This window comes from Rhipicephalus microplus, chromosome 3 (genome assembly GCF_043290135.1).
Source record: "Rhipicephalus microplus isolate Deutch F79 chromosome 3, USDA_Rmic, whole genome shotgun sequence".
NCBI classification, from domain to species: Eukaryota; Metazoa; Arthropoda; class Arachnida; order Ixodida; family Ixodidae; genus Rhipicephalus; species Rhipicephalus microplus.
The window spans coordinates 186080589-186108406 of NC_134702.1; the positions used below are offsets into that span (position 1 = coordinate 186080589).

The following is a 27818-nucleotide window of genomic DNA, read 5'->3' on the forward strand; positions in this document are numbered from 1 at the left end:
TGTCATGCCAGTGCAGGATATTTCACCGAGATCCCGTTTGTTGTTAGGGCGTCTTGCCAAAACTCGTTGAAATCAATTGCAAAAGGATGGCAACGCGAAGTAGACCAACCGCCACGCTCTGTCTTTACAACAAATCGAGAGGTGCGTTGGAAGCAGAGCACTTGAACAGACGCACCTGGCATCACAGCAGACAAAACCTCAAGTGTTCCTCACTTAATACTGTGCTGTTATTTTTATAAATAGATATTGCGTACTTTCGAGAGCAAATTAAGAATGTTTGTTTTCAAATGTTGTGTAAGAAATAATTAATTACATCTTGATGCCAAATCTGGAACGCAACGGCAGAGCAATGCATACCCTGGTGGTTAAATTTGTCGAGGTTTAACTTCTACCGCCTAGTCACAAGAACCGTGTGCAATAAAGTTTGCGAACAAAAAAAAAATGAAGCAAGTTTCAATTTTATGTAACTTCATATTACTTTGTTTCACACTCGGAACAAAGCGTCGCGAACGTCAAGATTGTGATTCATTCGAAGCAAGTCCGAAGCCTGTACGTCCCATCATTCCCATGCGGGTACAAGCACCGCTGAAGAAGCCCGCGTAGACACTAGCGCCAGATTCCACTCTAGGTAATATTGTATGAAACTCTATGAGTCATCGGGTCATCGTCATTACTTTAAAATGACTTTTGTTTTCGTCTTGTGACAGCGCACAGGTAAAATGACATTAGGTCTCCTTAATGTCATTCGTTGTAAACGACACTAGATTCGCCATGTAACAGGGGTATTAGTCTGGCTATGTCAGACGTCTGTTAAACGGCGCTATACCTATGCCAAGCACCAACCGACATTGTGTAAGCTGTGTTATATCAATGTACAGCAAGCATTCGAGTACTTCTGGAAGGGTACGTTGTACGTTCATGTTACACCGCTTCTTATAACGGAGAGATGCATTGTGCTTTCTTTTTAGTGTTGGCCGGACTACCCCCAGTACAGTCGCTGCGGTGCTGGTTGCCTCTGCTACCGGAGGTTTGACTATCCCCAATCTGGCTACTGCTTGGATCCAAAAAGACCAATCCCGGATCATTTCCGCATGCTTGGCGCTCGCTACAAGCCTTCGAATTAACTGCTGCTTGTGACCAACTGCATACTGAATGTTTTCTTACGATTGACGAATAAAGTATTTCCTCCAGTGGACGGTAATATCGAAGTTTATAATCCTACGTGCATAGATGCTCAAGGAAGTTAATATCGTTGTTTATGGTGTGTTCGGTTGTTTCCTTTTCAATACAATCATACATATTAGAATGTCACACAATTTTCCCGACATGTTTAATTATCCATGCTTCTCTAATAAAAAACGATACTTCATTGGTGAGTATGCGTGTCTTCCACTCGTTTTATGTGCCATCGTCGGCGGGATGACTAACAGGAACTAGGCGTTGGCACAATTGCTGTTAATACAGACGTGAATTTTTCCAGAAGTTGAGTTGAAGCGTCAGAAATTGTTACGTAACAATATATACTGTGGTTTGTGTCGTCTTACTACGAACACCATAAGTGATACCAGTGTTCTACATATTTTTATATTTACTTCGTGATGTTTTAGCGATATTGCGATGGAATGTGAAAAAATTGCCAAATCCATATGTTGGCAATATCAACGACATTACACTTGAAAGCTTTCCTGATTTGACAAGTAAGCGCACACGAACCTATTAGTCGTAAGTGAATGTTCTGAAGTAAGTTAAAAAAGCTATGAAAGTCGTTAAAATGAACTGAATAGCCCCATTTATTGAAATACACACTACACCCAGATGGGAAACAACTGGTAAAGTGTAGTTAAATTTTAGTTCCAACGACTTTTCCCAGTTTTTTAGAATGTATTAGGTTTAATAAGAACTACAGCTGGCCAAAGCTAATGACAGAACGCTTATATAACTGTTACAAACAAATAAAACTACCATCAAAGTTTCTCATTTACGCACTCAATCGGATACACTTGATTTACAGTCTGTAGACTCCAGGTTTGTGGCTTTTCAGCCTTGTAACCAATGACGTCCAGTTCGAGGGCCACACGGTGTTTCTGTGGGCACACCTCGTTGTCGCCCTGGAGCGCCGGCACTTTTTTAGTTGTTTTTTATCTCACAAAAGAAGCGGAAATTCCTACTTCAGGTAAAAGTGACCGGGAAAGTAATGAGTGATACATTGAAATTACTCTAATGGAGTAATTCATTACGTTAAGAAATTTCCAGTCCTAAAATAATCGATAAGAGCAAAAGTAATCAACTGAACGTAATTTTGTTACTACCAAGTCTGGTGAAGTTCACGTAACTGAAGAACTTACACAACATGATATTCACGTGGAGATAATATTTTCACGTGGTCGAGACGTTGAGGAAAACAGCAGTCGATATACTCGAGTCGAAACTTCATTTCGCGCGGACTTGTTCCCGGGAAGCGAAAGCTAAACTGCAGCGAAACACACTGTACACTCATAGCGTCCAACAGAGCGTTCGCCGCGAAGTAATCCGATCTGGGGTGAGCGGCGAACATTCAAGCCTTATCCCCGACTCTCGCGTAAGCTCAATCACTGTATACATCGCAGCTATTTTCGTTCTTACCTTTTTCGTAAGATATACCATCATTCATCACTACGTATTGAGCTCATTACGACTCCCACTTATCATTCATCTTGGATTGATCACAAACACAAGGTTACGTGTGCTTTTTGCAAAACTAACACACTCTCTTGTTCCTTCATAACGATTACATCGAACGATTGGAACCAGATACCGGGTGACATCGTTTTCATCTCTTATCACTCTCTTTTTTGTCATTCATTATCCACTCACCTGCCTCGTGATAGCTGTCTCTGGTCACCTGATGTATTCTTACGTCTTGATTGATTGGTATGTGGAGTTTAACATCCCAAAACCACCATATGAATACGAGAGACGCTGTAGTGGAGGGCCAACTCGACCAACTTCTGTTCGACCAACTTTTCAATTTCGACCAAGTCGTGTTCCTTAACGTGCACCCAAATCTGAGCACATGGTCCTACACAGCAATTCCGCCTAACATCAGCCGCCGCAGCCGGGATTCGATCCCGCGACCTGCGGGTCAGCAGCCGAGTACCTTAGCCACTAGACCACCGCGGCCGGGCTTCTTACATCTTACAGCTTTCTTCTTTCGACCCATGTCGAGATGCAAGCTTTTTATTTCTTCTTTCTGTGCTTTGTTTGCTTTTTGCAGCCTTTTTTTTGTTACGTTCACACTTCGCCGCTAGTACTGTAAAATTTTACCACGTTTTCTGAGTCTACTTCTGTTATTCTAGTTCAAGCTTCGTTAGAGTTCATCAAGTCAAAATTTTAATTGGCTTAGTTTTGTTTATGTTGTAGGCCTGTGTGCTCATTTTTGGGTGCACGTTAAAGAACCCCAGGTAGTCAAAATTTCCTGAGCCCTCCACTAAGGCGTCTCTCATAACCAGATGGTGGTTTTAGGACGTTAAACTCCACATATCAATCAATCAAGTACTTTTGTTTATTGTGTAATATGACACATTTTCATTGTTTTGAGTTTCTATGTGTTGTAACGCACTCCCCTCTGGAATGCTTGTGCGATTGAGATTAACAAAACAAGTAAAATAAATTGTGAATAAATAAACGAATAAACCTGATTACTCACGTCCTGCACGTACACTTTACAAAATGACCTTGAACTATCGTGAATCTCTTGAAAGATTGGGGCGCGGTCTGAACAGAGCATTGATCATATCCTCGAGGCCGAAACTTGAATGCAAAAAATAAAGGTCATAAACATGCGCGACAGCGTAAACTTCCCAATGGTTTAACGCAAAGCGTTAGGGCAGGTCATTGAACTTATCATCGTAATGATACTGAATATTTCGCATTAGCGGGTACAGAGAGTCTACGAGAGTGAATTTTATTGCCAGCGCAAGTCAACTTTATTGTGGGTTTCCAATTTACCTGGCTATTATTATGTGCGGAATTACAGAAAATAAGTCATCATTTTGTTCTGCAACGATTACAAAACTTTGTAAACCTTGTAATGGTTGTCAGGTTACACCAAGCCTGCGATGGTGGGCTATGTATAAGGAGGTGATTGCAAGCGTCACTCAAATTCGTGAACACCATTATATTCCAATATGACTGCCGATATATATAATGACGGACTTAGAGTGCATTGCAGGGATCTCAAATCCGCGGCCCGCGGCCGACGCATTACTCTTCGCTCTCATTTTTTTTGTGTGCGTTATAAAGGGTCCCTGAAACGGTCTTTTCATATTCTGTTTTTGATTATACCACTACTAGAGCAAATCATTGCCACCATAATTCAATCGAAGCACCCATTATTAACGGAGCTACGAGCACTGAATGGATTCCCTCCTCCTCTGCTCCGCCTTTCACCCTCAACTCTTCCTTCGAACGCTCGGGGCTAAGCTCTGCCTTCTCGGGGCCTGCGTCACGACGTGACGTGGAAGAACGCGTGCGTGACGTTGTGTCGTCTACTTCCGTTAAGTCAAAGCCAGAGCAGGGCCACCGGCAGTCAGGCGCTTGACCGCGGTTATAGTGTACTAGAATATGGGGTAGAGTGTTCAGGGAGGAGCCGAAGCTGACGCAGTTGGTGTCGACAGCGGTGAGATGGCGCCACCTTAGCATGGGCCGTCACCTCACGCTTTGCCTTTTATGCACTTCTGGGCTTTGATATTAGTTATAGCAGGGTTTAACGTCCGAAACCACCTTATAATTATGAGAGACGCCGCAGAGAAGTGCTCCAGAAATTCGGCCACCTGGGGTGCTTTAACGTGCACGTAAATCTAGGTACACGCACTTCAGTATTTGCGCCTCTGCCGAAAATTCATCCGCCGCGGCCGGGATTCAATCCCGTGATGTGCGCTTGCATACGCCGCCCTTATAGTCTTGTGTTTGATTGCTGACACGTCCGCGAAAAGCTTTCTAATGGGTTTGTTCGTACTGCATTCAAAACAAAACGAAATGTAAAAGCTGCAACACACGGTCGAAATGCAGGTACTAACAAACGATGGCGAAGCAGTCATCCCTGGGGAAACTGCCTGCAGTTTTTAAAGCTTGGTTGGTGAACGAATAAAAAATTAGGGAGATTGAGGTATCGAAGGAGCATCTATAAATCCGAAAGTTTCTTGTTATATTACTGCTATATGGAGTCGTAGTCTGCACACTGCGACAGTTTAATCGACTTCCTTCGTTACGCGCGCGGCCCCATTCTTGTCGATAGTTGCATCATGCAATTTCAAATATGTTAACTAAGGTGACAAAACTTCCATTTGATTGAGAGGCACGCCGTAGCTGAAGACTTGGAAATAATTTTGACAATCTTTGGTCTTTAAACAATTACGCGCCGACCGAAATACTGCTGCTGTGTGCAGGACATCGCACTGTACAGTCAAAAGGAAACATCACTTGGAACCAGTGTCAGACTGTAAGAAGAAACCTTTTATTTACGAGCACGCATACTGCAGTGAGTAACACTGTTTGAATTCGACGCCAATCTATGGAAATGCCAGTTCACGATCACGGTGGCACTTTTATGAACACCTCATTCGGTACCTCGATCTTCCTAATTTTTATTCATTCACCAATCGAACTTTAAAAATCACAGGTAGTTTTCCCAGGGATGACTGCTTCACCGTCGTTAGTCAACACCTGCATTCGGACCATGCGTTGAAGGTTTGACATCTTGTTTTGTTTCGAATGCAGTATGAAGACACCCACCCAGAAAGCTTTTCGTGGACGTGTCAGCAATTCAACAAAAGACTATTAAGCACGACGTATGCAAGCGCATGTCACGGCATCGAATCTCGGCCACGGCGGCTGCATTTTCGGCGGAGGTGCAAATACTGAGGTGCGTTAAAGCACCCCAGGTTGTCGAATTTCCGGAGCACTTTTCTACGGCGTCTCTCATAATCATATGCTGGTTTTAGGACGTTAAACTCCTGCTATTACTAATATCAAAGCACAGAAGTGCATAAAAGCCCATGCGTGAGATGACAACACATACTAAGGTGGCGCCATCTCGCGGCTGTCGATAACAAGTGCGGCAGCCACGACTCCTCCCTGAACACGTTACCCCTTATTCTAGTACACTATAACCGTGGCTAGGCTGATAGTTTGAGCGCCCGCACGCACAGTAGCGTAGTGACCTAGCTAATCACTAGCGCCACCTGTAGCGTCATTATGCTAGCTAAACTGCAGGCCCGAGTGATCTCAGGAGCGTCTGGGCAGGAGCGTCTGCTCAAGATCTCAGGAGCGTCTGCATTGGCAGCGTGCGCCGTAGCCTGCGAAAGCGTGTAATTGCTCGTTTTTAACGCATTTAATGCGTTTCTGAGCCCCTACAAGTTGACGCACCTGCTACGCGCCATGGTGCACGAGTGAATATGCAGGCACACTCAAGGATGTTTAAAAGAATTTCTGGAGTGGAAGCTCCCAAAATGCTTTGCCAGCAGTAGTGAAGCCAGATTTTGCCCTCCAAAGACATCAGAAACGTGCTATTTTCTGGTAGTTCCTGTTTAGACAATAAGTGGCTCTGATTTGTTAGTATAAAGGCTACGTTAATTATAAATGAAAAGATAGTAGTTTCCGAAGAAATAATCCAAAGAGACTAGTATCGGTGGCTTAATCTCCAAGAAAATTTGCATTGAATTCAAGGCCTACTATGAAAACTGGTAACACAAGGACACACTTTCGACACTCTCTAGCCTGAAAAGGTTGCCACGTAAAACTCGTTGGGCTTGCGAGGAGAACGCTGCTTCTCAATCGCCGAACGGCAGCAGCTCATCGTTCCCCTGGTAAGACGGCTGCCACAGTCGCCATTTTATGGTTGGCAAGGCTTCACTCGTTGGCAAAAATATCCACTCCAGAAATTTTTCCAAGCCTCCTTGGGTACGCTGAAATTGCGTCGATATATTCCCTGTTTCAAGAGCCTGCCGACTCTCTCTCTCTCTCTCTCTTTCACACACACACACACACACACACACACACACACACACACACACACACACACACACACACACACACACACACACACACACGCACGCACGCACACACACACACACACACACACACACACACGCACGCACACGCACACACACACACACACACACATCAATCGGAATTTGCACAGATCCGCCTAGCTTCTCACTCAAGCTGCGCTTGAGCTGCATTACATCATACGTGGCTACTGGCTCATACACTTGAAAATTATTTAAGAAAGCGCTCTACCACAAGTTTCCACAAGCATCTAAATTACAAGCAAACATGTTAGGCTAAGGTGCTGGTAAGACTGGCACAAAGTTATAATACCGCAATAAAGAGGTTGGAACACCAGCGAGAAAATACTATGCACAAAACCGATCCTCTGACCAATGAAACAGCATACCATCCATTTTTGTCAGAAAAGTAAACAGAAATAATACAAGAAGTCTGCTGCGCAAATCAGCATAGCAGAATGTTTACTGACCCTCAAGGAAAAACGTCTGTTCTGAGAGCGTACTGCCACGCACGTTCATAGTTTGATAGCCAGGGCCTACGCCTGTAAGTCAGAAGCACACTAGACACTTTTATTTTCGAGCAAGAACAGAACATGATGACGATAGGGCCATTAGAATGACAGAAATATGTAGTACAGACGCGCGTACATGTCGGGTCACGAAGAAAACGGATGTCGACGTCAGCTTGACGAACGACACGCTGCGATTTCTTTCTTCGGTTGTCGTTAGGAAACGAGAACACTCGCTGATTCGGTCCCTTTGCCACGCAGCATCGCCCAACCGTTTGTATTTGCAGCTCACACATTCCGAATATACAGTGTAGAAAGTGCATCGCATATCCACCCTGCAGTTATTCACGGACACAGAAAATCAAGGTCTTCTAAAGTCTCTGACAAGCACACCAGCACACCACGAAAACGTTCGTCAGGCTTGGCAATTTATGTCTGTCGAGAGACGAGATCAGGCGTAGGCACGTCTTTGCAGCTTAAACACACTGGTATAAACGAAGTTACACCAAAGCCCTCTCGAGAAATGGCGAGCACGCCTGAAATTATATAGGTGGCATTGGCTCATCACGGCAAGTTGCGCTTACAGCGTTTCACAGTCGTCGTAACACCACTCGTGAATTATAGAAATGTTTGGGGCAATTGGTTCACCAAGCAAACTCTGATACTGTGGTCACTCGATGATTAATTGTAAATGTCATTCATGACGCCAGTAAGTTTTCTTTGACGTTCTCAATAGACGCATAGTGCGACGTGAGCAGTGATCTTGAGCTTCGGGGATCTTGTGGCGGCATGATGACGCCTTTGATGATAATGTGCATTGAGGTCACGTTACTTTCGGCACCGTTTGTATTGACGTTGGCGCCAACTGTCACTATTATTAAGTCCAATGGGATATACTCTCCCCTTAATGAAGAAAACTTTGCTTAGTCATTGTATAAAGGTGACACAAAAGTAACGCTCATCATGGAGCAGGCGAGTAGCGGTCCCGCGTACCGTGGATCCGACCATTTGGAGAGCATAAAAAAAAAGCGACGCTCACTTGACTTGGCTGACTGACGTCTAAGAGTGAAAGCCATAGAAATACGAGTGAAAGCATTGCTGCACGTATACTCACCTTTTCATAAACGCCTCCCTGGGCGCCGCCATAGCCCTCCTTGGGCTGTGCAAATTGGCGCGTCCCATCGAAAATGCACTGGCAACGCTGCGTTCTTAGCCTTTGTACTCCCGCGCACAGCCCATCATGGCGGTGTTTTTTTCCTTCCTGTGAAAACCTAATTACCTAAATATTTTTTCAATGCTGATTGCATTAGAAAACGTTAATAAGTGAGCGTTTTTATACTTAGAGTTATTTTAGTAAGCAATGCGTTAGTTAGCCACACTTTTCTATAAAGCGACATTACTGAAAGTCAGTGGGGGTTCATTAGCGTTCGATGCAGGACACAGAATAGCAACACTGGGTGGCCATCGTCTTTGAGTCATTTGAGCTGGGTATGCGAAGGATGTTGCTATATTGGCACCCCTTGTTCAGACAGCATATTTGCGGTATTGATCACCATAACTCGCATTTATTGACGGGGTACATGCGATCGCCTGGCTTGCAGCGAAACGCCTCGGAAAACTCGTCCATATTCATGGCCGGCACCTCGCAGCGGTACCTGCCTCTGGCGTGCCGACCACTCTTGCTGCCTGGATAGTAACACCACTTGGCGCACTGGGAGACGAAGAACAGCTGTCGAGTGGTCAAACTAACGGCCGGCAGGACGACGTCACGCTGCGACCGCGCGAGCGTGTCAAAGGCGCCAAACGCCATCAAAGTCCCACCGAGATCGGCTATGTTCTCCGAGTCGGCTGTGTCATTGAGCTTATCCTGCCGGGGCTGTGGTTCCATGTGCATCTGCGCCTGCAATGCAGGAGCACATAACAAATCAGCTAACGACGGTTAAGTGCAGTAGTAATTATTAATTACTACTGCGGAGCTCACTCAGACTCACTCATGAAATTTACATCGTGCCTAAGGCTCACTCAAACACACACTTACCACAATTTTTGTAAACTGGACTCATTCAGACTGTGACTCGCCAAAATATAACACGCGCAGGCTCACTCACTCTTACTCGCTGCTTGATCTGAGTCTAAGCGAGTCCGAGTTAGTCGACTTTTGAGTATGCCTAGAGTTAGCTTTTTCGTCCGTAATGTCTATGCTTTTTAACACTGATATCACATGTAATTGGGCTCTTCTGGGCGCGTTTTGATATTACCTCCGAGGAAGAGTGGTTGCAACCAGTAAGAACATTCTTCTTGAAAAAGATGACGACATGAGATATATTTATCAAGAACTTTTATTGATGTGAGGTGCATAACGTCCCAAAACCATCATATGATTATGAAAGACGCCGTAGTGGAGGGCTGTGGAAATTTCGACCACCTGAGGTTCTTTAACGTGCACCCAAATTCGAGCGCACGGGCCTACAGAATTTTCGCCTCCATTGAAAATGCAGCCGTCGCCGCCAGGACCTGCGGGTCAGCAGCCGAGTACCTTAGCCACTAGACCACTGCGGCGGGGCATTTATTGAAAACTTCCGCGGAAGAGTTGGTGGTGGGAGGTCAAGGCACCGTCATACACGTCTATGATCAATAAAAATTGATAGGATATGAAACTTGGTCATACTTGTGAGTAAACGTGAGTATAAACGTGAATCCAGACAAAATAAATAAAAATGTTGAAGATGAGTAGATAGGAGCCTGGGGAGCGCCATAAATTTTGCCACTCTGGGTTTTTTAACTAGCATGTACAAATATGCTTAGGTGTAATAGTATAGGCAGAGATTAACTTGGCATGGAAGTTGCATGTTCAGCCATGCTCTGTGTACGTCTGTATGTATCCGTGTGTATATTGCCTCATTCACTCTTCAAACTTTGTTATCGCCCCGTTTCACTGCCAGTGATTCTCAGCGCAAGCCACGCCAGCAGTGTTCGAGAAGCTTCGGGACGGCAGTAGATGACTTTGTTAAGATTACGTCCACCTCTCGAACATTGCGTCATTCTGGAACCTACGTCGGCGTATACGCTTGAAATTTGACGACAAGTGCGTAAATGCGACGTGCCTGACCACTTGTCAGTTGATCGATGGCCGAAGCTCTGTTCGCCGCTAGCAGTGACAATGGGCGTGGCTGTAATCAGACTTTCAGTTTATGGGCCACAAGTTTGGCCGAATAAACAGTTTCACCTTGTAAGTAGTATGCTTCTTTCATCCATGTCACGACCCCTTGACAATCAAAAGGTTTCGGGGGTCAAGGGTGGGGAAGTTATACGCGCGTCCTACGCCTTCACCTCTGGCAGGCTATAGTGTTTAGGTGTGTGTTGGAAGTTGGTTGTATGACCTCGCCAACATCAGTAAAGTACTAAGAACTCCCGATAAGCAAGTAATGATACACAAAATGCAGACACCGGTACACAAAACAGGTACATCTAATCATGACTTGCAGAGTCAACGAGCATAGCATCGTCCGTGAGGAAGTGTGTCTTATATACCGGCGTCTGTGTTAGTTTGAAGGTGGGAAGTCCACTGTCTTACGTGGCTTTGAAAACGCACCAGGTGCCTCCACGCACAGGCTTGCAAGAAATAAACAGTAATAATGCAAGGAAATATGCAAGAGCAAGCAAGCAGGGAAAAAAGACAAGAAAGGTAGAATGATAGATACAGGGAAATAGGAAGAAAGGAAGGGATCTTTCGCTATGTGGGTGTCTACAAGGCTGGTACTAAGATGGTCGTTATTCGGAGACCTTTGAAGATACACTAAGCGCTGAGACCCAGTCCCGAACTGCAAGCAACTAACCAGAAGGGCGCCGAGCTTCAGGTCCATCTGTAGTAAGTCTGGTATCACAAGTCGCCTTAGATAGCTCTTGTGATAGTGTTCCACACGTGCACACTTAGGAGTCATGAAGTGCGTTTTAAACATTTCATCCTTATTCGATTTGGTTTCAGATATGCGTCGAGGTTTTCAATTCGGATAGGTCAGAAAACTTCGCTTCGTGTACGGCTATCAATGTTTCTATAAGTATTAGAATTGTAAAAAAAATGGCGATGGGGCTGCTGAATGAAGAAAACGGTAAAAGAATGACGGCAAAAAGCATATTTGATCATTCAAAATTTGAGTGGAGAAAAAATCTTTAGATGACGGGAACAGCTTTGCATTTAAAATTGTAACACGGTTTTATTGCTTCTCGTTCCCCGCCTGATAGTTGAGAGGTGGTAATAATAACATGCGAGCATTTACGTCTCAAAGCTACGATGCCATTGCGAGGGACGCAGCAGTGATGGGCTCACAAAGTTTCGACCATGCAATGTTCTCCAACGTGCACTGATGTCGCTCAGTACACGGGCCTCCAGCCTCAATCAAAATGCGGCAGGTATCGAACCCGCAACCTTCGGGTCAGCTGCCGAGCACTGTTACCACTACACTGCCTAAGCTGGACTTGGTAGGTGGCGTGACAGTCATGGTCCCGGGCAAACAGATCCGTGTTCTAAAGGCGCTCTATAGGCACTTGGTGACATGCCACAATCTAGAAAGGCGCCGCAGTGCGTTCATACCCTCTTGTGCGATTCCCGCAGACAGAGCGCTTCCTTCAGGTAGTGCTCCATTGCTACTGGCGTTGCCCAGCTACGAGCTTCATTATTTTCATCATATTTGAAGCCTTGGACGTCAAAGCCGTGCATGATTTCGTGTCCGATAACCTGCGTAACGTGTAAGAAGAGAAAAGAGAGGCATTTGCAAGCAAGGCAACTCACTATTGTTTGCAGTGGTCAGTAGACTCTTGTCTCACTTTACCGCGTTTGTAGTCAACCTCTTAGTACTTGTTTTACCCTCACGAATAAGAAATGACGTTTACTCTGCAAATGTGCAAATGTTCACCACAGCTTTCACGTTTACGGAAGCTTAAGTGTTGATGTCTTTTCTCTGGGAACCGACAAAGGCACAGTACAATCAACGAACAGCATACTAAAATTGGAAGACGTGTAATACAAATGCATCCAAAAGAAATATACACAGTCAGTCTTTTCATTCCTTTATTCTGAAGAGCCTCAGACGAAGTATTTCGGTAGGCACGCCAGACAAACGAGTTCAGATGCAGTCTGGCGAATAGGTAAAACCTGCTTATTAGGCTACTTCGTATCTGGGAAGCAACAATAAAAAAATAGCACAACGAACGCGCATTTTATTGACGTACTACGGCGACAACTAGGTGGACTATTCGGTCCCCCGGTGAGAGCGTTGCACCAAGATTTGTGTGTTTGGTAACGATATATAGACATATAAGCTCCTGCTTTCTTCAGTGCAAATTCGTTTGTCCACTCAAGCAGTCACTATCATTCCGACTGCGCGTTCGTGATGAAGCGTCAATAGGCGAGCCCTTGTTCTTAATTGCAGCTCGCGCACGCTCTTGCTTGCAAGTCATGAACAAGCGTTTTCTGCTGCTGAAGCGGTCCTCAAGCATTTTTCGAGGGTCAGTAGTCGTAGAATGGCACAAGCATCGCAGTTTATATTCCACGAAATCGTTAGCCTCAAAAATTTATTGAACCAGTCAACAACGAGTGGAGCTGCAGGAATTCGTCGCCCGCTTTAAAGGAACGTTAAGTAAAACATTATCATGCTTTAGATTATTCAGCTGTACTCTGAAAACTCTAATGTCACAACTTTCAGTATCACAACGTCATTATTAGAGGAGGAAACCAAGGTGGAAGTTTCATTTGTAAACTTAGTGCCGAAATCGCCATGCATGATGTCACAACTTTCAAAACGTATCTTCCGTAATGTCGTGACATTGGCTCGAACAAATTTTCTGAATCTTTTTCACGTAAGGTGTGGCAATGGCGTGAACAAGGGATGGCACATCAGGTTCGTACGTCCCCTCCTTCCCTTTTTTTTGCCATGGCACACAGAGCGAAGAGTTACAATTGTAAGGGGTACCACAACCCCTAAATAAGGAAGTGACCCAACCTCAAAACACCTCTCCCTACGCCTCTGTTCTATGGTCTCCACAGATGATAGTGCATTTTATTTTTGCCCATTATGAACCACGTAAAACCTAGTAGGCGCTGTCAAGATCGATTACGTCATGGTGTTTGGTGCTGGAACCTTAAGGTGGTGTCTCCACCGTATTTTCTTTTCACACGTTTTTTTCTTACAAATCGTTGTCTCATGGTAGGAGTGGCGTTTCAGGATTGTGGAATTGTACTTCATTATTAAACAAAGGAAAATGATTTATTTTCAATGTCCCTTCAAGCGAATTCTCTCTTCGTTCCGATAAGAGTGCCGGAAGCTACGCAGGAAAGCACCGCACGGGGGACGGGGGAGGAAATTACGTCAGCGCGTGGGATGATTTTCATCGCAAGTGACGAAACACGATTACTCATTCCCGTTGTCAATTCCATGCACGAGTGGGGCTAAAATGAATATCTTTTTTTTAGCTTTATTTCCCCATTCCCCACCTCCAAAGGCGCTGAGCCGTGCCCCGAAGACAGAAGGCAGAAAAACAAATTTTTATATTTTCTTCTTCTCTCTCTCTCTCGCTCGATGCCGGCATGTGGTGGCCCGCCATGCCAAGAAGAAGACCTCAACGCCACAGTTTATGTTGGATACTAACCAATAAATGATATGCTTCCTGCTGTTCGACGTCAGAAAGCAGCACCGGCAGCTGCAAAGAAAGTGAGCGCCGGTCTTTAAATGAAAAAGAGGGCACCGGAGAGATGTAACAATCAGCGCGGACCCGAATTACGCAGCACAGCACTCGTACTGTGTCTGCCTGCAGTGTCTCTGTCGTACGCACGCTGATTTTTCTAAATATGTAACGTTTAAAATTGGTCCACCTCTCTTACATTACTTCGCCTCATCAGAAAAATCGCGTTTCGCTTCTGAACCCTTATATATTCCCAACGTGACTGCAAAATATGGCTAAGATGTTCGCAACTGAGTCCGCTTTCAGTGGGATGTGTTTTCTCAGCAAGCCTGATAAGTGGTTCAGAACCGTTTATAAGCGGTTCTGAGGGTAAGTTCGTCATGAATATTAAAGATTTCGCTGTGTTAAGGGAATAAAGGAAGAACGAGCTTATAGTACCGTTTTCGTGGCTTTCTCTGTCGCGTGACGTGAACATGCCAACGCTTTTGTAATGAACGCTCGAATCTCCTACACAAGGAAAACAAGTGCGTATTTCAATGACTAGGAGGGCATCCCGGCAAAGCACGTCAAAAAATCAAGCACAAAAAGAACGCAAGTTGACTGATAATGTGAGGGTCTGTGTTGGTCTCGAAGTTGTTTTGCACAATACTAAGTGACGGTGCCGCTATACTAACAATAATAATAAAGGCAGCGCGAATAGCTCAGAACACCCCTAATAATAACAAGCACTGAAACACAAGTTCACTAACCTTTCTATCAAATCAGTAGCAGGCGAAGGTGCTCAAACAGCGAAGCTTTTTTTTGCAATTCTACGTAACAATTCATGATAACCTAGCGGCACACCACTGCCAAGATTACAGTGTAATAATACAAAGCATCCCGTTTTAGCCTTACATTACATTCTCGTGGCTTATAATGTTGCGTAAAAGACATCAACATAGCATTTTACATGTTAATATAAGCTTTTGTGGGCTGTTTATTCATGTATTACCTCTTAAAGAGATTACACAAATATGCCTCGTCTTGTAGTAAACTGCGGTAACATTTGAGGTAATTTAACGCGTACACTGTATTTTTCAGATTTGTGACATGATTTCTCAATAGCAAGTTTTGCCGAACTGCTTCGCGCATATGAAATCGCCGTTGCAGCGTGTATTTTCCTCTACGAAAAAGACCTGTCACCTCCTTGCAGAATAACTTCACGCATTGTACAACATGTAATAATCAGTCAGTTAGTGAGCCCAGATAATAATGAAGCAGCGCGCGAGAAAAAAATCACAGCATATCCATGAAGTGCATGATGATGAGAGGGGCGAAGCGTCCGTCTATCCGCGCGTCCATCTGTGCGATCGTCCGTGCGACCATCCGTTCGTCCTTGCATTCATCCGTCCATCCGTGCATCCGTCTTTGCGTCCATCCGTGCATCCATCCCTGCGTTAATCCATATATCCGTCCACGCATCCGTTCCTGCGTTCATGCATCCGTCCATCTATCTGTGCGTCCGTGCGTGCGTGCATCTGTATGTCTGTCCGCCCGTCCATTTAGTGATCACTCCAAGTACCGAATACTCGCATATTTTCATCCTATATTTAGCACATAGAAGTACTGCCACCAAGCGGACATTCCTTGGACTAAACGAGATGGGGCACATCCGCACTTTCTTACGGCCTGTGCGTTGTGTCTACTTCCCACATTTCATCACCTCTAGTTCATGGCTATATACTAGTTCACTATATTCATGGCACTGTGGCCAAACCCTCGCTAAACTTTGCTAAATTCAAGGAGGTTAGGACCCGCGAGTTTAACGTGGCAACCCTTTCTGGTCAGATAGTGCTCAAAGTGCGTCCTTCTGATACTAGTTTTTTTTAGTAAGCATCAAATTCAAGGCAAAATTTATTGACGATTAAGTAACCAATACTTGTCTTTGTAAGGTGTTTAGTCAGAAACAACAGTCTTTTTATATATGATTAGCGTGCACTGGTTTCCTCTTCCATTGAAAAGGGTGCGCGCGTGCCGCTCCTCTAGACTGGCCATGGAGGTGGCTACCTGCTACAACTACATACATCGCGGACGCCCGACCCACGGCATAGGGAGCTTCGCCCCCAAAACACGTTCCCTGGTGCATAAAAAAGGCACACGTAGAAGTGCCATTAGTTAGAGTGTAGGGCTTGTGTTCTTATTCGCGTGAACAGGTTCACATGGACACATTCGCGTGAACGTGGTTTTCACGCGCTGCTTCTTGAACATCGAATCGCACTAGTATCCTTTTCAGACATTCCGCTTTGCGACATTCTCCTGTACTATTCCTTCGACTTGATCAATTGGAAGTGGTTTACTATATCATGGTAACCTGGACAATAACACGATACTTCTCTGTGCGATGCAGTGACGAAATCCATGAGGATGCGGAGATGAAATGAACAATTAAAGTGAATTGTATATGTTCAGAAGACTAATTTTAAAGCACACTTCCTAACTTGGAACAGAAACTGTCCCGTTTGGGCTGGTTCGTAATCACTTGTACAAGTAATTGACAGATTGAAGAATAAATCCCAAACGAAGCGCGGGGACGAAGACAAGCGCTTTCTTGTAATCATAATATCTTTGGCGTCGCGCCCTGCAACAACGCTATCATTACGAGAAACGCTGAAGTCGAGAGCTCCAGAAATTTCGAGCACCTGGTGTTCGTTAACACGCAGTGACATCGCGCAGTCTACGGCTGTCCACCATTGTGCCTCCATTGAAATGCAACTGCCGCGGCTGAGATCGAACCGACGACCTTCTGGTGAGAAGCCCAGCACCAGTTATTCACCGTGGCGGACGAATGCTTGTCTGTGTCCTCTCCCTTGGTCTATTGTTTGTTTCTTCTCGCTGTTCATTTCTCTGCAATTTCCAGAGAAATGAACCTAGAATCGTAGAGCACCAAGCATTTGTGTCAGTGTCTTGAGTGCGCTATGCGCAGTCCTCGTAATTGTCCGAGCATTTCCTGTATTTCGGGAGCTGCAGATGTAACATAAATTATATGAGGGTAATTTGATGCATTAGTTTTGGACTATGGGTAAGATCATCAAGATTGGTTGCGACATCAGCTTTCAATGCCATTGAAGAAGACAGAAGTACGTTACCGCTACCAGTGCTACTTTAAATATTAAAATAGTCAATCTCTTAAGCCGGCGCAAATTACCTGGCCCAAGCTTCCATAGGCGCCTGACAGAGGTCCATCCGGGAAATAGATTTCAGGCTGCAGTATCGCGGCCGGTATAAGGATTCTGTTCGCAAGTCTGGTGTAGAAAGCATTCGCTGCTACCGAGTTGAAGAGATAGGTTTCTCTGTCGGTGAGCAGCCTGTGCTGATATGCCACGCGGGCTCCTAGCCACGTTGAGAAGAAACGATCCGTGGAGTCATTGAATGTGCCTGAAAGACGACACAAGACAACCGATAAATTCCAACCGCATCGTGAGGGCTACAACGGTGTCCTCAGAAATATTTCTATCATATCATTAGAAGGGCGCGTGCATCTATGCGAAGGAGGCTCGGTTATTGATATACGTGCAGAATAAATATTCCGGGGCGCTGTACTAAACCCTACAAGAAATAAAAACACAAAGCGCACCTTTTACTTTTTCTGGTCCGTCCTAACTTGTCCCGTATATGTGAGGACTGGTTTACGCAGATCCGTCATGCGAGCCATTAAAAACACTGAAAGCATTTTGCACTTGGAGGGCCCATCAAGATACGAATTGCGGGATATTCAGTGAAGCTTAATTGATCAGTATGCGGGCTACTCATAGGTATAGATAAGCAGGTAGAACAGTTCACTTCGCACATTTAAACGGTGATGGTCACAGCAGAACAGAAGATTACAGACACATTGCAGCATTGGCAGGCCCACATAACATCTATTACAACAGTAGTAAAGAGGAAAACACTCAGTTTTCCCACTACCACCTTGTTTATCGCGAGCTAACCGTGCACGATAGACAGAACAGGTGCAGCATGATGTCTATATACAGGAAAGACTTTCCAAAAAATCAACACAGGAGAAGAAATTATAAAGACCTCCTTCACGACTTGGAAGCCTCGTTACGCGCAGTACCCATGTAACTGATTGTGCTACAACACTGAAGAATCACGAATACGTGAAGGAGGCTGTTTTTTACATTCCGAAAACAGGAATTATGAGGGAATTCATAGAGTAGTTACTAAATATTAAGAATGAGTGCACGCTGACGACGAGAAATTCACGTGTCATACAGTCCTGAGAACTCTGCGTGCAGCCTTGGGATTGTAAATGAAGCCTATAAACGCCAAACCGTATAAGCGCGAAAATGCACGCGACAGTGACGAACGATGCCTTGAGCGACGAAACAGGCCATTCGCGCGGCGTGCCAGCTGATAGTTGACGCACCCTCGCTCGATTTTTCAGATGTGGAAACCATCGCCCATCACCCGGAAGTGCTCTGCTAAGGTAGCCAATTGCCGCCAATAGCGAAACACCGAAACAAGATACACATCAGAAAGGTGCTGCTGATTGTCTCCATGTGCCGATGAGCCGTGGAACCATGACATCCTCTCCACACGAGTGACGGGTACACAACGAAGAAATAACCTAATGTTTATCCACGTGCATATAAAAAAGTGCTGCAAGCCACGAAGAAACATCTTCCGTACCATTATGCAACAACATATTCTATATTTACCTTCCTCTGACTACGCCCCGCCGCGGTGGTCTAGTGGCTAAGGTACTCGGCTGCTGACCCGCAGGTCGCGGGTTCGATTCCCGGCTGCGGCGGCTGCATTTCCGATGGAGGCGGAAATGTTGTAGGCCCGTGTGCTCAGATTTGGGTGCACGTTAAAGAACCCCAGGTGGTCTAAATTTCCGGAGCCCTCCACTACGGCGTCTCTCATAATCATAGAGTGGTTTTGGGACGTTAAACCCCACATATCAATCAAATCAATTCCTCTGACTACGTGGGACTTTTGGTACTCGTAGACGGCATCATGCCAGCAACAGTGGAATTCACTCGCCGAAGCCATCGGGTAATTGAGGTTTACTCGCGCAAGCGACTGTTGGCAGGATCTTCGGCTATCGCGTCGCTCGTAGCTGTCACGTGCATTTTCGCGCTTCTATGGTTTGGCCTTGATTTATCAAGTAAAAACAAATAGAAAGAAGAATACAGAAGGCTGCCGTTTCTATCGCTCATAACAACGCTGCAGACGTCAAGGTAGGGGAGGTGGTGAATCATGCAGCATAATTAGGTGGAGATCAAAAATGCCGAGACAGTTTCTCAACCGCGAATGAAACAGCTCAGCCTAACGCAATGGCAGAATATGTGCGAGGTTATCCAAGCAAAAATGAGAAAATCAGGAAAAAAACCCTCAAAGATAGCTACACTAGATTTTTGCGTAAAAACGTTCATAATGAAAGCTCGTGTAACCGAAAATTGTTTGTCGACAACCCACGTCTACCAAGTGCGGCGGTGAAGCCAGGAGTATTCGGGTTAGAGGTTTCGCGTGCCCTCTTTCTCCTTCAAATTATTCAGAGCGGGTGCGTGCGCACACACACACACACACACGCACACACGCACACGCACACGCACACACACACACGCACACACACACGCACAAGCACACACACGCACAAGCACACACACGCACAAGCACACACACACACACACACAAGCACACACACGCACAAGCACACACACACGCACACACGCACACACACACACACACACACACACACACACACACACACACACACACACACACACACACACACACACACACAACATACTCAAATGATTGGTATGCAGGGTCGGATCCCGCTTCTCACTTTAGGAGCAGGAAGTGGTCATCCGATGTACAACCGGACAGGTTGGGGAGGGGTTGCTGACTCGTTTGAATATAGTAGTTATTACTAATTCGACAGCATTAAATATCTCGTGTGGCGCAAATCCCGGTGTCAGCGTCAGTGTTGGTATCATTAGTTGTGAGCCTAAAGTTATTTTGTGCCGTCTCTGAAAAATCGAAAAAAAAATGCAAATGAAATGAGTGAGAAAATTTCGGGATCTGAGGGAGGATCGCGCCTAGGCCCGTTTCGTGTCAAGCAAGTTCTACCACACAGCCACATCTTCGCTTGGGAATGGAGTGAAAATAACTTCCTCTGCTTAGAAATCTAGTTAAAGTAAAAAAAAAACTTTCATGCTTCAAAAAATACACGCTTCCTGTATACAGGCTTTACTATACAACACGTGATATCCCTATTATATTGCATGGTACATGTGATCGGGCGTCAGAACATGCGATTATCGTAACGACTTCATGGTTTAAGGCCCATTAGAAAACGCTCACGCTATCGCACGTATTCGCTTAAGACCAGGTAGCAGGTACATAGCAAGCTGAAAAACACGTGACGTGCGTACGTACTCGTAGTTAAAAACATGCTACATATTGCACAGCATGAAGTCATATGCAAAAGTTTAAATGACGCAAGTCACTTTCAATTTCTTGATCATATTGTAATAATCCACATATTAAACTTCTCTAAAAACATCGTACAATAAAGAGCATGTACTAAGCTGTTTGTTTTGTTAATAATTCAAGTATGCTAAGGCCCGAAGGCATTACATAGGGAGATCAGAACTATGAATAACACAGCGCAACACAGTTTGAAGACAAACACAACTCAGAGAAAAAATATCTAAGATGGTACAGCAATATCTTCATGGCCACAATATTCATGTCCTACGAAAGTAAATGAATGTGCAAAATAACTACATCTGTAATTCAAACACACCCGGCATTTCATAATGCTCGAACATTTCAAGCGACATTGCAACCAAAGTATGAGTTAACACAGTTTCCTTAAACAAAACTAAGCGAAAAGAGTATGAGATATTACAGTATTACTTGTGTTGCAGCAATAATAATATGTCTTATGAAAGTAGACATTTTCTGAAGTAGGGAAAATACCAGTAATACAAACTCCCCAGATACATAAACATATACTCCTCATATGAAATTGCTTGAGTAATTAATACGAATGACACCGAAATGCAACTATGAATAAAATAATTACGAGTTGCACTTTATTTGCAATGTGTAGAGAAGAAAGCTAAAAGAAAAGAATGCACTAGGGACAAAATATCGCTACCGCATTCAACTCTTAAAGACGAAGCTTAAGGGCCCCTAATTTTTATCACAGGAGCCCCATAACCGCTTAAAATAGTTAATTGGTACCCAGATGCTTCCTCCTCATTTGTTTAATAGGTTTTCTAATAGTAATCAACTGGAAGAATTGAAACAAGTTACTTGCTATCACACTTCAGATGTAGGCACGTTTTGCTACTCTAGCCTTCGGCTAGGAATGAGGTGAGTGGGTAGTGCGAACACCAGCTGGAAGCACTGAAGGGAGGAGGGGAATTTTGAGGCTGATGATTTTTTTAAATGGCAGCCACACCCGTCCTTCCCCCTGTAAACGAGGCTCCGGAAGAAACTTGAATCATTCTAGAATAAACAACTTCGGAGTGATGTGAGGAATGGCAAACAAACACTGTTCAAAATCCACGTGTGTTAGCGTTCTACGTCATCAGGCACAATTGTGAGGGCGTGGAGGTTGTTGAAAAGGGTGTAGAAAAAGAGTGGGGGATGGCGGCTCAACCGGTTCTCTATACAGCTTGTAAATGCGTCTGTTCCCTTTCTGTTGTCATAGGGCTCCATCAATACGTAAAGAGGCTGAGTCCTTAGGAACATGCACAAATGCCATTCTCTTCAAAACAAAAGTGCTCATATGAGCAGTTATACGATTACCAAGCAGATGATATGAAATTGAGCATTTTGTTTTTTTTATTCACTCAAACAAGGATTGTTCATTTTCACTGAAAAACTTATCTTGACTAATATACGAAGTTACACATATCCTACGGGTTCTATTGGCAAGTTTGTAATGATAAGCCACAGCGGGAACTTCGAAAGCAATGTACTCACGGTAGTACTCCTCCAACATTGTCTCATTGCCCAGTTCATCCGGATAACCAACGTTTGCTGTCATTCTGTCGAGCTTCTTGAGAGCCACCGTTCGGGAATTTCCTTCGAGCCAATGGCACGTCTCCAGAGAACGCCGAAGCGCCGCGGTGATCCTTCGAACCAATTCTTGTGTTTGACGAAGAGTATCAACGCTGGCAACTGTAGGGAAGAGAATTGTCAGTAAGAGCAAAGAGAGAAGAAACTGCACTAGCGGACAACTATTCTTGGCATGGAAGGGAAAGCTATGGCGGTAGACCAGAACATCAATATGCGAGCATGTACCACATCTACATATGCGTTTACTTGTTTATTTTGAGTTCATTGTGGCCATTATTTTTCGTTTTTTTATTTGGTTGTGATTGTTCATTGCCACATATTTGTTCTTTCTAAATTATTTTGTGTATATCTTATTGATGTCATGGCGTTGCGTAGTTACATTCATGAAATAAATTCATTTACCTTATGGACCCTTACGCTGTTGTATCTATACTTATGCAAAGTGCGTTGGAATATTGTTAGCATGCCATGTACTTTTATTCAGTGCTGCACACTGTCGAACTGTGACACAAAGGGGCGGGGCTTAGTGAAGCTTCAGTAAGGCAGCCTTTTCCCGCAACCCTCTTTCTCTTTTCTCAAATAGACAATTAAGTTTGATTTGATTTGATTTGATGTAATACTACGTGAAATTGCCAGTTGCTACTGAGCTTACAAGCAAAATCATCACGGCAACCGCTCTTTACCTGTAAAAAAAAGGAGTGCACGTTTCGCGAGGGTGTTCAAAAAAGAGAAGATTTAATTATTTTTCCTTTTTTGAAAATAACTTTGATTCTAGAAAAGAATGTCGCCCGGCCACGGTTGTCTTGTGGCTAAGGTACTCGGCTGCTGACCCGCAGGTCTTGGGATCAAACCCCGGCTGCGGCAACTCATTTCCGATGAAGGCGGAAATGTAGACACGTGTGCTCAGATTTGGGTGCACGTTAAAGAACCCCAGGTGGTCAAAATTTCCGCAGCCTTCCACTACAGCGTATCTCATAATCGTATGGCGGTTTTGAGACGTTCAACCCCACATATCAAGCTATCATTAAAAAGGAAGGTCTCTGAAAATACGAAGGTGTCCTGAAAAAGGTCGGCTCATTTTGTGCAGCGAAAATATACGCAGCTATAAACAAAAGCTGATATTTATTTTTTAACATTGTCTTCAGAGTAGACTCGTATTGGTTAAATGCCTGTTTGACAGGGCATAATTATCGCTGCAGTTTTTCATTCCCCCCCACATGTTTGTACTCAGCACTCAGCTAGTCAAAGTCGTCGACAAAGTGAATGACTACCGCAGGATTGCTAAACTAGATTGCTAAACACCATTGATGAAGTAACTATATCAGCTGAAGAACTGAAGTAACCCCCCCCCCACCCTCTCCAAAAAAACATTGCGACAAGATAGTGGAACATCTTACAAATGACTGAGCAAAAAAAAAAGAAGCCACAAAGAAACCAAAGAAGCCAGAAGAAGAGTTGGAGGGGAACTGCCAACTCTGCCCCTGCATGGATAAGTCCGGTATGGTCGAACATGTTTAAAAAGAGTGGCCTGATTGGAAACTATTTCCCAATTTCGAAACCATGCTTGTGGCCCCCCTTGTTAGTAATGACACAATAAAGCACCGGCGTTTCTTCCTTTGCTCGACGAGCTTGGCATGACAACTTTTATTTTGGGGGGGATCAATAACTACTCCGAGGTCGTCTTTTTGCTACTAGTTTTCCTTGGTGAGATTCGACGTCCTGATAATATCATATTGGATATGAAGTCACCAGTACAATACATTTCTTCGTGACCTACTTTCGTGGGGAAGAAATATGTTTTATTTTATAATTTACGTAGCATTTACACTAACTGATCAAAGCCAGTTTATTTCTGTTTGAGTACCAGCAAGGTAGGTGCGCAAACGTAAAACAGATCCGCTTTTCAAGGCACGCCCGAATCTTTTCACTATACTAACCACTCACTCCCCTCCTCCCCATGGAGTGTTTGGCTGGCATCGGTGGCCTTCCAACTGGCATGGTATTTCTGGTCGAGGAACATCTGTAGGCATTAGTCTGACCTCCGATAAAACTGTTTTTATTTGTCCATACACATGAAGAGAGCACGTTTCCTAGATTTTTAGGAGGCAAGAACTCTAGCTTTTCTTTTGCTGGCTAGACCTTGCGTAAGCTTCCACTCCAGAATTTTCCTTTTAATCTTCTGTGGGTATGGCACACTTGTCGCACCACAAAGAAAAATAATGGCTGCAGGCAACCAGCGTTCCATGTTAACACGACGCTTGGCAACCGAGACAGGCGTTAAAGGCGCCACTTTCTTACGTGTGCACACCAGCAAAGTAATATCATCCAAAATTAGAACGAATACATATATGTTACTGGTATGAGCTGCATCCTTTCTCAAGCAGTTGCTTGCGGAAAATAAAGGAATATATTTGATACCTCACACAGAAAGTATCTGTAGGACTGGACATACATTAGAGGTAAGATATGTGCTATTTGGCTCCCCCCCTCACTCACTCACTCACTCACTCACTCACTCACTCACTCACTCACTCACTCACTCACTCACTCACTCACTCACTCACTCACTCACTCACTCACTCACTCACTCACTCGGAAAAGCTTTCTAAATAGCGAGTGCCCTTTTCATTCAATCCAATAAAAAAAGACACTCGATTAGTCTAAAGATCAAGTTTGGGAGGAACAGACTGAATGATGCAGTAAACCGAGTAAAGGGAGAAAATGGAGAATGTGTGCCGGGCGAGTCGTCTATTTTATTTCATTTCATCTCATATCTCAGTGAAATAAATACTCAGCGATTTAAATAGGGTCAAGAAAATTATGATGCGCCAATTTGCAGAAATATGCCCCATCAATATCAAAGTCTCGCCGCTTTAAATTTTTACTAAAATTCCGTATTAAAGGGCCCCTCACCACCCCGCGAACAAAGACGGAGGGGGCAGGGTGGTTTTCTTTACTCCTTCGCACACGCAATGGATCCTCCTCACCCATTAGTTTTTAAAAAGAAGTGAACAATGTCAGCACTAAGATAGAGACCACCAGTAGTTGGCAATTCTCGGCTGCACGCCGTTATCGCCGCTTGCGCAGTTAAAAGCACTGTGGGGGCTGCTAACACCCCCCGTGAAATTGTATGCGCCTCACGACACAGGTATGTCGCACATAGGCCGCATTTCGGGTTCACAACTACCGTGGGGTAGAGGGTGTTATGCTCGCGAGCATTTGTTTTATCATCATGGTTAGTGCGTAGCGCTGGCAGTGACGCCTGCCGGAAGGCCTGGGTGGCCGCGCCCGAGATAAGAACGGTCTTCTGTGGCTGGTGGCGCTTGGCATGAACGGTTGTCTCTCGTAGTAAGACCCCAGTGCACGGCACCGCGGGCCATCTGCCGGGGCCCTTGTGGTGAGCCAGGTGTTAGCGACACCGCCTTGCTTGTCATGTTGTTGAATGCTGTGTCTAAGGTTGTTTGTTTGTTGTGTTTTGTTGTGTGTCAGGTTGTTTAGCGCATGGATCACTAGTGATATTGTAATCATTCGGCTGACATTATCATCATTCTAAAAGTAGTTAAACAAATGTGTATGGCTTGGATCTTTCTGACCGCGTCTTCTGTGTCCATTCACTCCAAGAGCGTGGTGCTCTCGCCCCATCAGACCCTATAACACACAAAATGAAGTTTGATCGGTTGATTGCGCATGATGTTCACGCGAGACAAGTAAGAACGGATGGGTGGCTGCATGGCAAAGCAGTACAGGAGACAAGTAACATTTGGTATTTCGCTTATATAGGCCAATCGAGAGTATGCACACCGTCGGCGTCACGGGAACTACTGTCTGCATCACAAAAGCATGCAAGGCAAAACAAAAAAAAAAAACAATATCAGGCGAGGCTGTTGTGCTTGTTCGTGGTACTTTGAGAAAATGGTGAGCTGCCCTTTAAAATGAAGGCCTTCCATGTAGAAAGATTACATTCGGCTTCCGTCGAAAGCATGTGTGGCAAAAATCATCATCATTATCTGCCAGAGCATTAGCAAGGACGCTGACCTTAGAAAAGGGGAATGCACATATCACCACCTTAGTCCCAATGATGATGGTTGCTTGCGACAAAATCGCTAAGGTAATAATGGCAGAACATTCATGAATAAAGGAAACAATCGCCAACGAATGAAAGTATTTACGCACTGTCGTGAACATGCAAGGCCCTTCGTTGGCAAAGTTGTCTTAGCCGTACATAAGGGACCTCTCGTCTCACCTACAAAGCGAGGGCCTTATAATGTCCTGCTCCTCTCTCTATCTCTATACCTTTTGACCCTCTATATCCTTTTATTACCTCTTTACCTCCATCCCTCGTGAGGTACTGTTTACGTGTCCTCCCCCTGAGAGACAGTTACGGAGCTCACTTTTATCTTATTTTCATTTCAGAATCATTTCAACCCCCGTCTGTCTCTCCGTCCGAGCCTTGGAATGGTGCCTGCTGTGCTCATTAACTCAGCAATCGCGTGATGGCACAGCGGCGCATAGCAACAGTTAGGCCACCCCAGCTGTGGCGTTGCCCACTTACACTTTTTCTTCAATGACGTGATTGCTCAGAGAATTAAAAAAGAAGACCCACCCCCCCTCTCAAAAATGAAACACACGGCACTGTGAGTCGAATAGCCACAGGCTTTCGCCGAACAAACTTTGGAATTTGAAAAGCGTCTTTCAATTTTTTGGAAATACCCACTGCCCTAGTAGTGATTTGAAATAATTCAAAAAGAAAGGCAAGAAGGGAAGATGGAAGCTTGCGATGAGAAATTCGTGAACAGAGGGTGTGTGTTGGAGCCCACATTTCGAGAAGGGGTCTTGGCTTTTTTTTTTACTCCTAAAACAGAGGAAAAGGTTGAAGTGTTCGCCATAGAGGTTATCGCTGTAGAATGAAAGAGCCAACGAGGGACATAAAATTACAGAATGTCAATTTTCACTGCTCCGAAACGCACCACCAGGCCTGGGGGTGCAAGGCTGGTCGATGCTTGCACGATAACCTTCCATTCGCGCTAGACAGTACGTAGTCGGTGTTAATAGTAGTATGATGCTTTAAGCACTGTAGCGAGTAATCAGACATGTGACATCGCACAAGGTACACTTACCGGCGCCTAGGTATCGACTCGAAAGCGCTGTCTCCATGACGCTTTTAACGTGGCCGTAACAGACTTCTTCGAGAGTTCTGTTAGGCTCCGCTGCCGGTCTGCTTGGCAGCGCCGTCTCCACTCCCTGACGGAAGACGCTCCAGGCAACCAGGTGACGCAGTCCTTCTGGTCCTACGGAATTTACTAAGTTTTGGAGGATGAGAGTCGTGGACTCGTTGAAGACGATGTCGTCGCCACCGTTGTAGGTGCCATTCGTGTACGTCGCGACCATCGATTCCCACAGATCTAAAATAACAAAGATGGGTGAAAATATCCCGATCAAGTAAAACGTGAATGTCGTTGTCGAAATTATTCCAAAGTTATTTTCGACAACAATGCTATCG

At 44.7% G+C, this 27818-nt stretch overlaps 1 protein-coding gene across 1 annotated transcript; it reads right to left on the bottom strand.

Annotated features, from left to right (window-relative positions):
- Positions 1 to 9104: 9104 nt before the first annotated feature.
- On the bottom strand, positions 9105 to 27711 carry LOC142803070 (membrane metallo-endopeptidase-like 1). The gene is made up of 5 exons (XM_075888180.1): positions 27436 to 27711; positions 22223 to 22420; positions 17418 to 17647; positions 12147 to 12290; positions 9105 to 9455 (listed from the first exon to the last, which is right to left on the bottom strand). Exons 1-5 carry the CDS (start codon positions 27704 to 27706, stop codon positions 9105 to 9107), a joined length of 1194 nt encoding a protein of 397 aa, XP_075744295.1. The 5' UTR covers positions 27707 to 27711.
- Positions 27712 to 27818: the final 107 nt, after the last annotated feature.

Coding starts and splice junctions, on each gene's coding strand:
- LOC142803070 (XM_075888180.1), bottom strand. CDS start 27,706: ATGGTCGCGACGTACACGAATGGCACCTACAACGGTGGCGACGACATC. Junction 17,648..22,222: donor AATGTTGGAGGAGTACTACC/GTGAGTACATTG, acceptor GTCGTCTTTCAG/GCACATTCAATGACTCCACG. Junction 12,291..17,417: donor CCTATGGAAGCTTGGGCCAG/GTAATTTGCGCC, acceptor CACGTTACGCAG/GTTATCGGACACGAAATCAT.